The following is a 17,144-nucleotide window of genomic DNA, read 5'->3' on the forward strand; positions in this document are numbered from 1 at the left end:
ATCTGGGAGGTGGGAAGAGTCCAAGCACCGGAGTGCTAGTGTGAGGTGTGTGGACGCTTCCTGCTCCAGTACCTAGTATTCAGGCTGCTGCCACATTGCACGTCTGCTTTCATGGGTAAGAATGAAAAAGAGAACAGGATGTATATTGAGGATCTGTTCCTATTTCTACTGGAAGAGGAACAACTACCACTGACGCCTCTCACTTATACCAGCATTCCTGGTGGTCACACCTAGTGTTACACCCTCTTTGTGGTCACAGGATCTCCCCATCCCAAAGACACCATGAAGCTGGACCTGCATCACCTGTGTCTTCCAAATTTCATGGTATGCTTTTAAAAGCATTATTAGCTTAGGAGTGTTTGAGTGCAGGTTTGTGACAGTGCCTGTGAGTATGAGAGGAATCTATTCGTTTCTGCATGTATTCAGTCATTCATATACCAATCCAGTCAGTGAACATTTGCTAAAAATTTACTATATACTGGGTGATGCAGTCATATGGATTCAGATAGGATTTTTACACTGAAGAAACATAAAACCTAGCCTGGGAGACAGGCTTGTAAACAAATAATTATGTATAAATTAATGAGAACTTTAAAAAAACATGTAATTATATACATATATAAAAATTCATCAAATTGTACACATGAAATATGCACAGTTCATTACAAGTAAATTTACAATGATGAAGCAGTGAAAAAAAATGGGTTTATCAGAAATCATTGGGAAATGAAATCAGTAGTGGATTATTTTGGCTGCTGATGTTGCAGTTTATCAATGATTCTCCTGTGTATTCCCTTTACATTGTATCAATGGAAAAGATATTTCTCATTTTGTTTTATCAATTCCTCAAATTATTTCCTGACTCTGCCTTCCTGGTCCCTCAAGGCCAATATATTATACAGTTGGTTCAGGCTGGATCCATTGCATTTCCATCTGGATAGATATTTATGAATAGAAACCTCACTGTAACCACGTGGTCTTTGAGTCCTAATACTTAGCAGTTCATGAGCAGGTGGTCCAGTCACAACTGATCAGGCCACATTTGTCCTATATTGCCAGTTAGATGTGTGGTTTTATCTTTGAAAACAAACCCTTGTATGTCGGCAGTCTTCGACTCCACCTCCCCCTACCCGCCCCGCCACCCCCCCGGCCCCCCACCCCATCCCAAGATATCCCTGCCAGGTAACTGACTTTCTGCTCTGACATCTCCTTCATTGTAAAGGGCAGTTCTAGGACTAGTACTTCAGCCTTTCCCTGGAATATCAGACTCCAGCCCTGATTCCTAGCCATTTGCCCATGACCCTACTACCTTTCCTAAGTCTTTCTAAACTCTTTCCCCAGGAGCTTGGATTCATCAGGTTATTCCTTGCTTATTCCTGAGGTAAAGCTATAGACTTTGAGTAGCGTTTACTGCCTGGCTGCAGAGCATTGAACCAGTGCCTGATGCATGTCTCCGACTGATTGGACTTCTGATACATCTGCAGCATGAAGGAGCTCGAACATGGTTATGCCAGATAAGACACTGCAACTCTGCAGGCAGCTGTTGTGGCTGCACTGGGTCACCACAAAAGGCCCTCCCTATTTCCCAAGTGCGTGGTGCTGCCTAAGTCTAGGCTGGTCTCCACTATCCTGCTTCTGTCATACAGAAGTCTGATCATGCCTTACTCTTGAGCACTTCCACTGAACCTTGATTCCCTGATCCAGTGAAGAATTTAGAACATAATCAGGACTGTGGATTATAAAATCATATAACATGGTCTCATAAAATTTACTTTCTACTTGGAAGGATGATAAGGCATCTCTTGGAATCACAAAGGAAAAATTAATTATTTGTTCTGCTTCTTGATGAAATAAAAGTGAAAGTCTGACTAAAAAGAAAACTACAAAAAATAAAAACCTGGGTTCTCTACTAAATGCAGAAAACTTTATAATTTTTCAAATCCACATATTAGTGTTCTTTTTAGACAGCTTCAGTAGAAATATGGTGGTGGAAATTTTTAGAAATTCATGTCAAATATTTATAAGAATTTTTTAAAAATCAAATACACTTTTTATTCCAGTGAGATCTTTACTTTCAGGATCTGATGCTCAAATGTAGTCAGATTTTTATAGCTCTATTGATGCTTATTGTGTAGACAGGAATAAACATCCATGGGCACAAAAAACCAAACCTGTCTGACTGAATTCATCTTGCTGGGCCTTTCTTCAGATCAGCAGACCCAGATCGTGCTATTTGTGATATTTCTCATCATCTACCTGCTGACTGTATTTGGGAATCTGCTCATCATACTGTTAATTCATACTGACTCTCAACTGCATACACCAATGTATTTCTTCCTTAAAAACCTGTCATTTAGTGATCTCCTTTTCTCTACAACAATTGTCCCCCAGATGCTATTCCATTTGCTGGTAACAAGAAAGACCATTTCCAAGTCAGGGTGCTCAATTCAGATGATTTTTTTTCTAGTAGCAGGGTGTACAGAAAGCTCCCTGCTAGCAGTGATGTCCTATGACCGCTATGTGGCTGTCTGCAAGCCCCTTCACTACTCTACCCTCATGACCCAGAGGATTTGTGTTCAGCTGTCCATAGGATCTTGGACTAGTGGAGCACTTGTGTCTCTAGTAGATACAGCATTTACTTTATATCTTTCATACCATGGCCAGAACATAATTGATCATTATTTTTGTGAACCTCCTGCCCTCTTGAAGTTGGCTTCAGAAGAAACCTACAAAGCTGAGATGGCCATCTTTGCCATGGGTGTGATAATTCTCCTCGGTCCTCTCTCCCTTATCCTTTTCTCTTACTGGAATATTCTCTCCACTGTGATTCAGATACGGGCAGGGGAGAGGAGACTCAAGGTCTTTTCTACGTGTGGTTCTCATCTCATTGTTGTTGTCTTCTTCTATGGATCAACAATATTTACCTATATGCGTCCAAATGCCAAGAAAATGAATGAGGGGGATAAGGTGATCTCAGTGTTCTATTCAGTCATAACATCTATGATGAACCCATTCATTTATAGCCTAAGGAACAAAGATGTTAAGCAGGCATTTAAAAAATTATTTGGAAGATAGAGTCCCTTAGAGCCAATGATCTCTGTATTGACATACCATCATGGGGATGAAGACATTTTAAAGTGGTTCAACATCTGTAACAGCTTTCTCTCTGACGTGTCTCTAGGCTGATACATCAGTAAGGCACATAGAGGTGACCTTGTATGTCTAGAATGTTTCAAGTTTGTCTACTGCCTCTTTTTTTTTTTTAACTATTTACAAATTTATTTTATTTTTATTTTATTTTATTTTTAAACTTTACATAATTGTATTAGTTTTGCCAAATATCAAAATGAATCCGCCACAGGTATACATGTGTTCCCCGTCCTGAACCCTCCTCCCTCCTCCCTCCCCATACCATCCCTCTGGGTGGTCCCAGTGCACTAGCCCCAAGCATCCAGTATCGTGCATCGAACCTGCCTCTTGATCTAGATTACTCTTTGTGTTTAAAGATTATTATTATTATGAGGCAAGTAAAATAGAGCTTTGCTCTTATATTGTATAGTATAATATTATATTGATTATATTTATATATTATATTATATGAATACTTAAAATATTGAATAGGATCTTCATTTACACTGCACTATTCATTCACTAATCCATATTCACCCAGTGATATTACCTTTTGATTCTAAACTTCACAGATAATTGTTAGTCTCATCCCATGCTAACATCAAATACAGTCTCCAACAGATCTTGGAGTCCTACGCTAGACTCTAAAAGTTCTAGTGAGAAGATATCAATGACTTTTCTAACCCTGAAACTCTGATACTGGACCCTTGGCTTTTTATTTGTTTCATTTCCTGCAGTCTCAAAATACTCCTGTAGCCAATTCAGATGCACATGGTGGCGCTGTTGGCTCGGACAGTAATGTGTGGGACCTCAGATTCCAGTAAGGATGATACATCTTCTGTATATCAAGCACTGTTTCTCTCCAAGGATCGTTGCTGGCTAAGGGAACTAGATGGAGAGGAACACTGCCTACATCAGAACTCTCAGGTCCTTTACCTGTGACACAAATACACCACAGTTGCTCCCCCTCGGACATGCTCTCCCCTCTTCTGCAGGTTTGACTTGCCAACACCCATCAGTCCTCTTTTTTGCAAAGTGGAAGAGAATCACTGACATATGAGAAGCAATCCTAGAAGGTGAAGATTGCTCTGTAGGATGAAAGGATGCCTTTGGTCATTTCTAACTCTGCTATAACCCTCTGTAAGAGCAGAAGCAGCATCACTGACAGACCTGTAGCTTCTAATCAACGTCCAGCCTGGAACACTGCCCCTCCCTTAGAAGAAAATCCACCATCCTCTTCTCCCCTGCCCTGAACTAAAGACCTAACTCTAAAAATCAGAAGTTTGAGCAAACTCCCGGAGATAGTAAAGGACAAGGAAGACTGGTGTGCTGTAGTCCATGGAGTTACAAAAAGTCGGACGTGACTGAGCGACTGAATGACAACAGCAAAGATCTAACTGCAAGTATTAAGTGAAATTTCTTAATGCTTCACTGGTAAGTGTGAACACTTCCGATTCACATCCATGGCCTGTTTCAGGGCTTGTGAGCAATGAAAACATAGTTGGGGACCATCTCAATCCATTGTCCATTTCTCTTGGCAGAGGTCCCACGACGCAAACTCATTACATTACTTTTTCCTCCATTTCCAGACTTACATGTACCTCCTGACTCACCCCCACCTACCTGCTATGGAGCCATATGTAGGGATTCTTGTCATATGAAGACGAGTGCTGCTAACCACAACCAGATCATCCAGATCATCCTTTCACAAAGTGAGAAGATTATGGAAGCACTTATCTTTTACTGAGCAATTTCTCCTTGGAATTCTGCTCTCACTTCATGACCTTCTCTTTAGGCATCTGCAAGATGATTGTGGGTGAAGGATGGCATGAACCAGGAATAATGAGAAGCCCTCATGAAAGTCAAATTTGCCACATTGACTTCTGCCAATTCCAGCTTCCATGTCCATGGCCTTTTATGAGTACCCAGTGCTGTTCATTATATGTGACAAGGTCCTTGCTGAATTGAATGCATCGTGTAGAATGATCCTACATGGGAGAATAAATCTGTGCAATACTAGATTCACCATGTACATAGATGTGTATTGTTTTCAGATTATGTGAACCAGTATGCACCTATACAAGGAAACAAATCCTGCTCCAAAGGTTCTTTGAAAAACTAAGTTATAAACAGCAGCAACTACTTACACATGCTGCCGCCTCATGACCACTCAAAAGTGCAGTCCATTACTTGCTCTTTTCTTTCCATTTAGTAAAAGGGAAGTTGTAGCACATAATTGGAATGATTGTTGCACAAGTGGCCATGGGTCACTTTGAGTTATAGAAAACTCAAACAGTATAAGAAAATACAGATACTTAAACACATTTTTTAAAGAAAACACCCACCTCCAACTGGATGCCAGACTGTTGATGACTGTGCAGCAGAAGATAGATGAATTACAGCATGTGTGAAACTAACAAGCTCCTGAAGTTGCCACAATCTGGGAACTATTCATGTTTTCTAGAGCAAATAGTTTTTCAAGTTTTAAAAGAAATAAATTTCCTTTCATTATGCTACAGGTTGTATGATTGTTATTTTTGTATTAAATCAACCCATATAATATTGCTTTCAAAAGCACAGTTTGAGCTTATTTACACAATGAATATCTAATTGATTTATTAACTAAATATTTATTGAGAACTCTTCTAGGTACTGAATATATAGGAATGGACAGTTTAAAATTCCTATCCCCACTGAATTTACATTTTAGAAGAGGGCAATAAAAATGAATTAACAATAAAACACATAATATGTCTGATGGTGATAAGTGCTTTGAGAAAATAAAAGCAAGGAAAGGTAGGCTGCAGTTTTAAGCAGGTGGTCAAGAAAGACCTTTCTGAGAAGGTCATCTTATATCTTATATCTTAAAGGACATCTTTTATCTTGTAGAAATCAGCATTTGTGCTGTGACCAGAAGGTTGAGAAGAAAGAACCAACCAAGAAGAGATTTAGAGAGGAGGGTTTGTGCAGAGAAAATATAGAGTCTTGGGTTGGAATGAGTTTTTTTGCAACAAGGACAGAAACAGATCAGAATGTTTGGAGGCTGATGAGTGACAGGGGGAGTGCAATGAACGAGGTCATAGACATAGGCAGAGGACAGATTGGTAGGGTCTTGGTATTAGCTTCCTGGGGCTGCCATAACAAATTTCCACAAACTCTGTGACTTAGATCCGAGTTCTATGAATAGAAATTCATAGTTCTGGAAGCCAGAAGTCTGAAGTCAAAGATATCTGCAGATTATGCTCTCTCGGAAAGCTCTAGTGGAGGAGACTTCCTTGGCTTGTGGAACCATAACTCCAATCTGTGCCTTTGTCTTCAAAATGCCTTGTTCCTTCATTCTCTTTGTCTTCCACATTTCTTAAAAAGGCATCCTTCACTGGGTTTAGAGACCATTAGCTCAGGAGGATCTCATCTTGAGATTTCCCATAATTACTTCTGCAAAGAACTTTGTTCCAAAAAATCACATTCTGATATTCCAAGTAGACATCTTTTAGGGTGACACAATTCACTTCATTACAACCTTGGAAGTCCTGAAAAAAGTGGTTGATTTTATGTTCAATAGAAAGCCATTCCAATATGCTTTTTAAAGGTCCCTTTGACCATTATTTTCATGGCCGCAGTCACCATATGTAGTGATTTTGGAGCCCAGAAAAATAAAGTCTGACACTGTTTCCACTGTTTCCCCATCTATTTCCCATGAAGTGATGGGACCGGATGCCATGATCTTCGTTTTCTGAATGTTGAGCTTTAAGCCAACTTTTTCACTCTCCACTTTCACTTTCATCAAGAGGCTTTTGAGTTCCTCTTTACTTTCTGCCATAAGGGTGGTGTCATCTGCATATCTGAGGTTACCGATATTTCTCTCAGCAATCTTGATTCCAGCTTGTGTTTCTTCCACTCCAGTGTTTCTCATAATGTACTCTGCATATAAGTTAAATAAGCAGGGTGACAATATACAGCCTTGACGTACTCCTTTTCCTATTTGGAACCAGTCTGTTGTTCCATGTCCAGTTCTAACTGTTGCTTCCTGACCTGCATACAAATTTCTCAAGAGGCAGGTCAGGTGGTCTGGTATTCCCATCTCTTTCAGAATTTTCCACAGTTTATTGTGATCCACACAGTCAAAGGCTTTGGCATAGTCAATAAAGCAGAAATAGATGTTTTTCTGGAACTCTCTTGCTTTTTCGAAGATCCAGCAGATGTTGGCAATTTGATCTCTGGTTCCTCTGCCTTTTCTAAAACCAGCTTGAACATCAGGAAGTTCACGGTCCACATATTGCTGAAGCCTGGCGTGGAGAATTTTGAGCATTACTTTACTAGCGTGTGAGATGAGTGCAATTGTGCAGTAGTTTGAGCATTCTTTGGCATTGCCTTTCTTTGGGATTGGAATGAAAACTGACCTTTTCCAGTCCTGTGGCCACTGCTGAGTTTTCCAAATGTGCTGGCATATTGAGTGCAGCACTTTCACAGCATCATCTTTCAGGATTTGGAATAGCTCAACTGGAATTCCATCACCTCCACTAGCTTTGTTCGTAGTGATGCTTTCTAAGAACCACTTGACTTCACATTCCAGGATGTCTGGAGAAGGCTAAGCACCGAAGAATTGATGCTTTTGAACTGTGTTGTTGGAGAAGACTCTTAAGGGTCCCTTGGACTGCAAGGAGATCCAACCAGTCCATTCTGAAGGAGATCAGCCCTGGGATTTCTTTGGAAGGAATGATGCTAAAGCTGAAACTCCAGTACTTTGGCCACCTCATGCAAAGAGTTGACTCATTGGAAAAGACTCTGATGCTGGGAGGGATTGGGGGCAAGAGGAGAAGGGGATGACAGAGGATGAGATGGCTGGATGGCATCACTGACTCGATGGACGTGAGTCTCAGTGAACTCTGGGTGTTGGTGATGGACAGGGAGGCCTGGCGTGCTGCGATTCATGGGGTGGCAAAGAGTCGGACACGACTGAGTGACTGATCTGATCTGATCTGATCTTGGGCATCATTTGGAGACTGGATTGTAAGTGGACAAGGATAGAAGCAAGAAAAGCAATCAGTAAGACTGAGCTTTGCTATGGTGACCCAGGAGAGAGATGATGGTCTTCTCTAGACTTGTAGCAATGGAGAGGTAGAAGAGATGGTAAGACTTAGGAGTAGATAGGAAATAGAGATTAAAAAAAAAGAAGAAGAATGAAATATCTCTGCTAAGGCTTTGAGCAATTCTGTGTATGATGAAGAGGACTCAAAACAGAGGGAGTTTGGATGGAAAATTGAGAATTTTCCTTTGGACTTGTTTATATAGTCCTGTATTATATGTTTAGTTCTCAAACAGTCTTCTGTATTTGAATAGTTATAATAAAGCTTTTGTTTAAACAGTCATGACATCTTAAATTGCATCTTGTACCTCTAGTTTTTTTTTCCCCCATTAGCTGAAAATAATTAAAGCATTCTTACTATAGCTGCAGACAGGGATTCTGAAATCTCCTGGCACTTTTTATTTGGGAGGTATCATCAAGATAATGCAGCGTACACATATGTCAGCTGTATTTTATATGAGTGATATCATCATTATTGAAAACTATTTAAAAAATTCTGACAGAACTTGGAGACCTCAGAGTTCCTCAGACTGACCTGAAAAACAGTAGTGAAGAAATTCACATCAGGTAAGATTCAGGTATTTCTGTTTGTGAGTACCATAAAAAATGCCCCAGGGTATCTGTCATTGTAGAAAGCTTAAAAAAAAAAAAAGTGAAAGTGCAGCTTGCTCCAGGGAATGCCCTGTTTACAATAGCTCTTAGGATGTTAGGTTTAAAGACTTCCTTCAAGGAAGATCCTCCAGAGAGGTTTGGAATTTTAACAAAAAGGCACACCTTGGCTTGATATAGAGTAAGACATATAGCCCAGGTAGTGTCCAAACCTTCAGAATATTTTGTAAACTGCAGTGGAGGTTGACTGTTGGGACATGGATCAGCAGACTGCAGAAACCGCAGCTTTCTTCACTCATCAACTTCTCTCTTCGTCACCACTGTCCTGTGTTTGCCTCGTGCACCTATCATCCAGGTGAGAGTGGGTGGGGTAACTATGGAGCACTGATTCTCTCAGGGAGTCTGAAATCTCAAGTCTGTTATTCGGAATTGGGCTTTGCCTTTCACTCTCCTGTTCCTCTCTCTTTTCAATCTGGTTTCTAGAAAGAATACTTGCTTGTCTTTTGCTGCTTCTCCTGAATAAAGGCCTCATGAATCCTTTTCCGCAACTCCAAGGAGGAGGATGAAGCTATTAACCAGGGATACTAGAGTGACTGCAAGGCTGTGGATATCCACTGCCTTCCTTTTTGCATCAAAAGCTAATCTGCCAGATTCTCCTCTGCCTATTGCTATCTCAGTGCTCTCCTTTCAGAGACTGCTTCCTCCCTCCTTTTAACCACTTAGGTTCGAACACTGGGAGGAAGGAAGACCAGGATGGAACCTGAATTTCCTGTCCTGGCAGGATCTTGTTGTGTTTGGAGGTCCCTGAATGGCCACACAAGGCTATGTGAGTGTGCTCATTCGTGTGTGCTGACATACACAGATCTTGGTATCTTGTCCTTTATCACACTGAACTTGTCCTTCTTCATTTGGATGTGGCTGACAGTTCACTCACTCTCTTTAATCTGGTAATCTAGGATTTAACCTAGGATTTTAATCTTTAACCAAGGATTTTCTAAGTCAAGATCTTCCACCCCAGGTCAGAGTTCGATGTTCCAACAGCTAACATAGCCCTCTTTTTTCACTTTTATTTCTCTTGAGAGAGTGAATGTATTGGTGTGCTGTGTAGGCATGAGTCTGTTTATTGATTCATTTAACTCATTTTTAAACCTCTACTATGTGTCAAGGGATGTTAGTATACAGATAAGTGAGATAGATTTTACTATCTTGAAAAAACAACTTAGTCCAAGAAGATGGATGTTTAATCAAATACTTCATGTACAGTGTAATCTTTTCATGAAAACAAGGATGTATAAATCTTTTTCTGGACATTGTGAAGAGAACAGTCAGTTCTACCTTGTATTCTGATTACAGACCTTTAAGAAAGTGATTACATTAAAGCTGACTCTAGGTAACTAAATGGGTGGTTAAAATAGAGGAACCAGAAGATTTATGTGAAGGAATGCAAAGTTTTAGAGGGCTATAGATGATTGTTTTGACTGTAGTCTAAGATAATAGGTTAAAAAGAGAAAATTTATGATGTATATGTTGGCAGAAGACAGATCACCCAAAGAATTTGAAAAGAAAAAAATGCTATGAAATTGAGAAGAGAATTCACAATTCTACAGTCGTATCACTTGCATTTTTTCTGATTTGTTTTCTCTCGTGGCTTGAGACAACCAGAAATTATAAGTAAAAATTCAGGATGGGGTTCAGAGGACATAACTAAGATGTAGAAAAATAAGAGAAGAAAAGCAGAAAGTGATCCTACAATAGCAAAAGTGAGAGATTTTTAAGAAATATTTATAGTTAAATTATGCCAAATTCCTTAGACATTGAGGATGATATGGGATGAGAAAAAGGTCATTGAATGGACAAAAGAGTATCTTTGATTTCAACACAATGATAAAATTTAAAAAAAGAGACTAAAAGGATTTGAAGAGCCAATGATATGATAAAAAAATAGAAGTAATGGGTAATGAGTAACTGATGAATTTACGAATAGAAGTCAGATAACAACTAGGACTAGTGTGATAAAGGAAGGTTGTGCTGATTCTCTTTTTTTTTTTTTTTCCTAGAGGAAAAAGTTAAGGTAGTTAAAATTTAAAAGTTACTCAACTATCTTAAGGCTCAGTTTCACTATTTATGAAAAATGATTGGGTAATATAACCAAAGAGTAAGATCATTCTAAAGAATGAATGGGATAATGACTATCAAGAGTTTAATGCAGGACTTCTCAATGAAAAGCAGCTTTAAGAAACAATATTTATAATGGTCCAGAATATAAAGTCAGAGGATAAGAAGAGGCAAGAGATGAGAGTGAAGAGGTAAGCAGGCACCAGATAACAAAGGATTGAGTGAAAGATTACTTATTTTCTGTATATAAAACAATTTTTTATTAAAGATATAAAATCACATAAAAATGGAAAGAAAAAATTTTTATAATCCCATCACCCAGAAAGACACACACATGAACACCTTGGCCAGGCAAGTTTTTAAATGAGAATATTTTTAAATATAAAATATTTTTATAATTCACATTTCATCTTAAATGTTTTGCAAAATTTTGATATTAAATAATTTTACAGTTTTGGGGGGTGCATAGTATTCCATCATTTGGATGGTCTATATTTGATTTTTTGAGAATATTTCTTCTTTTAAAGAGTTGTAGTTATAATATTGTAATAAAATCCTCACAGATTTATTTTATCCATATTGTTTTTTGACAAAATATTATTATTCATGACAAAATAGTAAGTCTGAATTTACTATATCAAAGTATACTGCTCATTTTAATGCATTTTTTATATGTTGACAAATTACCCATCATGCAGGTTTTAATATTTTTGTTTCCCCAAAAACAAGAACTTCATTATCATTGAATACTACAAATTTTAAAAATTCATGCCAATGTGATGGTCAAAAAGAACATCTAATTTTAATTTGCCTTTTCTTGTATTGAGGTTGAAATTCACTAATTATGAATTGTCAATTCATGTATATACCTTTTCCCTATAGTATTTATAATTTATTTTCTGATTATCATTAGACTTTTTAATACTAATTATAAAATTAATATCAAGGATATTAATCCTTGATCTCCTACATTTGCTAAAGTTTATTTTTCCACGTCGTTGTTTACTTTCAATTTTTGTTTTGAGAATGCATTAAAAAAATTTCCCCAGCTTTACTGAGGAATAATTGACAAATAAAAATTGCATATATTTAAGGTACAAAATGTGAGGTGTTGATGTATGTATACACTGTGAAATGATTACCAAAATCAAGTTAATTAATATATCTGTCTCTTCACAGTTACTTTTGGGGGGGAGAAAAATGAAAATCTATTCTCAGCAAATAAGTGTATAATACAATATTATTAACCATAGTCACTGTGCTATATGTCAGATCTTCAGAACTTATTCATCCTGCCTGATTGAAACTTTTTACCCTTTTATCAAGATTTTCCCATTTTCCCTACTTGCCAGTCCCTGGTAACCACCATTCTACTCTCTGCTTCTATGAGATCAATTTTTCAGATGCCACATATAAATTAAATCATAAAGTACTTGTCTTTCTGTCTCTGGTTTTTTCAATTAGCATAATGTCCATCAAGTTCATCCAAGTTGTCACAGATGGCAAAATTTCCTTCCTCTTTAAGACTGAATAATATTCCATTGCCTATGTGTGTGGGGTCTGTATCACAATTTCTTTATCCAATCACCCATGAACAGATTCTTAGACTCTTTCCATAATCTTGGTTATTGTAAATAATGCTGTAATGAACTTGAGAGTGCAGATGTCTCTCTGAGATACAAATTTGACTTCTTTTGATCATATATCCATAAGTGGGACCACTGGATCATTTGGTAGTTCTATTTTTAATTTTGAGGGGAAATTCTATACTGTTTTTCAAATCGCTTCCCACCAACAGTGTAAGTGGCCCCCTTATCTCTGCATTCCATCAAATATATGTTATCTTTTGTCTTTTTAATAGTAGTTCTAATAGGCATGAGATTATTTGTCATTGCGGTTTTATTTACATTTTCCTGATGATTAGTGATATTGAGCCTCTTTTCATATCCCTGTTGGCCATTTGTATGCCTTCTTTTGAGAAATATCTATTCAGTTCTTTTTTTTTTTTTCCTTAGCTTTTTTTTTTTTAATTTTATTTTATTTTAAAACTTTACAATATTGTATTGGTTTTGCCAAATATCGAAATGAATCCGCCACAGGTATACATGTGTTCCCCATCCTGAACCTTCCTCCCTCCTCCCTCCCCATACCATCCCTCTGAGTCATCCCAGTGCACCAGCCCCAAGCATCCAGTATCGTGCATCGAACCTGGACTGGTGACCCATTTCATACATGATAGTATACATGTTTCAATGCCATTCTCCCAAATCTTCCCATCCTCTCCCTCTCCCACAGAGTCCATAAGACTGTTCTATACATCTGTGTCTCTTTTGCTGTCTCATATACAGGGTTATTGTTACCATCTTTCTAAATTCCATATATATGTGTTAGTATACTGTATTGGTGTTTTTCTTTCTGGCTTACTTCACTCTGTATAATAGGCTCCAGTTTCATCCACCTCATTAGAACTGATTCAAATGACTTATTTTTAATGGCTGAGTAATACTCCATTGTGTATATGTACCACTGCTTTCTTATCCATTCAGCTGCTGATGGACATCTAGGTTGCTTCCATGTCCTGGCTATTATAAACAGTGCTGCGATGAACACTGGGGTACACGTGTCTCTTTCCCTTCTGGTTTCCTCAGTGTGTATGCCCAGCAGTGGGATTGCTGGATCATAAGGCAGTTCTATTTCCAGTTTTTTGAGGAATCTCCACACTGTTCTCCATAGTGGCTGTACTAGTTTGCATTCCCACCAACAGTGTAAGAGAGTTCCCTTTTCTCCACACCCTCTCCAGCATTTATTGCGTGTAGACTTTTTGATCGCAGCCATTCTGACTGGCATGAAATGGTACCTCATAGTGGTTTTGATTTGCATTTCTCTGATAATGAGTGATGTTGAGCATCTTTTCATGTGTTTGTTAGCCATCTGTATGTCTTCTTTGGAGAAATGTCTATTTAGTTCTTTGGCCCATTGTTTGATTGGGTCATTTATTTTTCTGGAATTGAGCTGTAGGAGTTACTTGTATATTTTTGAGATTAGTTGTTTGTCAGTTGCTTCATTTGCTATTATTTTCTCCCATTCTGAAGGCTGTCTTTTCACCTTGCTAATAGTTTCCTTTGTTGTGCAGAAGCTTTTAAGTTTAATTAGGTCCCATTTGTTTATTTTTGCTTTTATTTCCAATATTCTGGGAGGTAGGTCATAGAGGATCCTGCTGTGATGTATGTCAGAGAGTGTTTTGCCTATGTTCTCCTCTAGGAGTTTTATAGTTTCTGGTCTTACGTTGAGATCTTTAATCCATTTTGAGTTTATTTTTGTGTGTGGTGTTAGAAAGTGTTCTAGTTTCATTCTTTTACAAGTGGTTGACCAGTTTTCCCAGCACCACTTGTTAAAGAGATTGTCTTTTCTCCATTGTATATTCTTGCCTCCTTTGTCAAAGATAATGTGTCCATATGTGTGTGGATTTATCCCTGGGCTTTCTATTTTGTTCCATTGATCTATATTTCTGTCTTTGTGCCAGTACCATACTGTCTTGATGACTGTGGCTTTGTAGTAGAGCCTGAAGTCAGGTAGGTTGATTCCTCCAGTTCCATTCTTCTTTCTCAAGATCGCTTTGGCTATTTGAGGTTTTTTGTATTTCCATACAAATTGCGAACTTATTTGTTCTAGCTCTGTGAAGAATACCGTTGGTAGCTTGATAGGGATTGCATTGAATCTATAAATTGCTTTGGGTAGTATACTCATTTTCACTATATTGATTCTTCCAATCCCTGAACATGGTATATTTCTCCATCTATTAGTGTCCTCTTTGATTTCTTTCACCAGTGTTTTATAGTTTTCTATATATAGGTCTTTAGTTTCTTTAAGTAGATATATTCCTAAGTATTTTATTATTTCTGTTGCAATGGTGAATGGAATTGTTTGCTTAATTTCTCTTTCAGTTTTCTCATTATTAGTGTATAGGAATGCAAGGGATTTCTGTGTGTTGATTTTATATCCTGCAACTTTACTATAATCATTGATTAGTTCTAGTAGTTTTCTGTTGGAGTCTTTAGGGTTTTCTACGTAGAGGATCATGTCATCTGCAAACAGTCAGAGTTTTACTTCTTCTTTTCCAATTTGGGTTCCTTTTATTTCTTTATCTGCTCTGATTGCTGTGGCCAAAACTTCCAAAACTATGTTGAATAGTAATGGTGAAAGTGGGCACCCTTGTCTTGTTCCTGACTTTAGAGGAAACGCTTTCAATTTTTCACCATTGAGGATAATGTTTGCTGTGGGTTTGTCATATATAGCTTTTATTATGTTGAGGTATGTTCCTTCTATTCCTGCTTTCTGGAGAGTTTTTTTTTATCATAAATGGGTGTTGAATTTTGTCAAAGGCTTTCTCTGCATCTATTGAGATAATCATATGGTTTTTATTTTTCAATTTGTTAATGTGGTGTATTACATTGATTGATTTGCGGATATTGAAGAATCCTTGCATCCCTGGGATAAAGCCCACTTGGTCATGGTGTATGATCTTTTTAATGTGTTGTTGGATTCTGATTGCTAGAATTTTGTTAAGGATTTTTGCATCTATGTTCATCAGTGATATTGGCCTGTAGTTTTCTTTTTTTGTGGGATCTTTGTCAGGTTTTGGTATTAGGGTGATGGTAGCCTCATAGAATGAGTTTGGAAGTTTACCTTCCTCTGCAATTTTCTGGAAGAGTTTGAGTAGGATAGGTGTTAGCTCTTCTCTAAATTTTTGGTAGAATTCAGCTGTGAAGCCGTCTGGACCGGGGCTTTTGTTTGCTGGAAGATTTTTGATTACAGTTTCAATTTCTGTGCTTGTGATGGGTCTGTTAAGATTTTCTATTTTTCTTCCTGGTCCAGTTTTGGAAAGTTGTACTTTTCTAAGAATTTGTCCATTTCTTCCACATTGTCCATTTTATTGGCATGTAATTGTTGATAGTAGTCCCTTATTATCCTTTGTATTTCTGTGTTGTCTGTTGTGATCTCTCCATTTTCGTTTCTAATTTTGTTGATTTGATTTTTCTCCCTTTGTTTCTTGATGAGTCTGGCTAATGGTTTGTCAATTTTATTACTCCTTTCAAAGAACCAGCTTTTGGCTTTGTTGATTTTTGCTATGGTCTCTTTTGTTTAGTAGAATGAAAGAAATCTTAAAAATTAGGGCAGAAACATTCAGTTCCTTCTTTTTAAAATCAGGTTATTTAAAGTTTGTGTTTCCTTGTTAATTTTCTGTTTAGTTGATCTATCCATAGGTGTAAGTGGGGTATTAAAGTCTCCCACTATTATTGTGTTATTGTTAATTTCTCCTTTCATACTTGTTAGCATTTGTCTTACGTACTGTGGTGCTCCCGTGTTGGGTGCATATATATTTATAATTGTTATATCTTCTTCTTGGATTGATCCTTTGATCATTATGTAGTGACCTTCTTTGTCTCTTTTCACAGCCTTTGTTTTAAAGGCTTTGTTTTATCTGATATGAGTATTGCTACTCCTGCTTTCTTTTGGTCCCTATTTGCATGGAAAATCTTTTTCCAGCCCTTCACTTTCAGTCTGTATGTGTCCCCTGTTTTGAGGTGGGTCTCTTGTAGACAACATATGTAGGGGTCTTGTTTTTGTATCCATTCAGCCAGTCTTTGTCTTTTGGTTGGGGCATTCAACCCATTTACATTTAAGGTAATTACTGATAAGTATGTTCCCGTTGCCATTTACTTTATTGTTTTGGGTTCGAGTTTATACATCATTTTTGTAATAGACCAGTTAGACCTAATTGATATCTATAGGTCATTTCATCCCAAAACAATGAATTTCACCTTTTTCTCAAGCGCACATGGAACCTTCTCCAGGATAGATCACATCCTGGGCCATAAAGCTAGCCTTGGTAAATTCAAAAAAATAGAAATCATTCCAAGCATGTTTTCTGACCACAATGCAGTAAGATTAGATCTCAATTACAGGAGAAAAACTATTAAAAATTCCAACATATGGAGGCTGAACAACACGCTGCTGAATAACCAACAAATCACAGAAGAAATCAAAAAAGAAATCAAAATTTGCATAGAAACGAATGAAAATGAAAACACAACAACCCAAAACCTGTGGGACACGGTAAAAGCAGTCCTAAGGGGAAAGTTCATAGCAATACAGGCACACCTCAAGAAACAAGAAAAAAGTCAAATAAATAACCTAACTCTAC

At 37.7% G+C, this 17,144-nt stretch overlaps 1 protein-coding gene across 1 annotated transcript; it reads left to right on the plus strand.

The window, feature by feature from the left end:
• The first annotated feature begins 2,151 nt into the window (after nucleotides 1-2,151).
• Nucleotides 2,152-3,075, plus strand: LOC139187152 (olfactory receptor 2D3-like). The gene has a single exon (XM_070803157.1). It carries the CDS (start codon nucleotides 2,152-2,154, stop codon nucleotides 3,073-3,075), a length of 924 nt encoding a protein of 307 aa, XP_070659258.1.
• Nucleotides 3,076-17,144: the final 14,069 nt, after the last annotated feature.

This window comes from Bos indicus, chromosome 15 (assembly GCF_029378745.1).
Source record: "Bos indicus isolate NIAB-ARS_2022 breed Sahiwal x Tharparkar chromosome 15, NIAB-ARS_B.indTharparkar_mat_pri_1.0, whole genome shotgun sequence".
Classification (NCBI taxonomy): Eukaryota; Metazoa; Chordata; class Mammalia; order Artiodactyla; family Bovidae; genus Bos; species Bos indicus.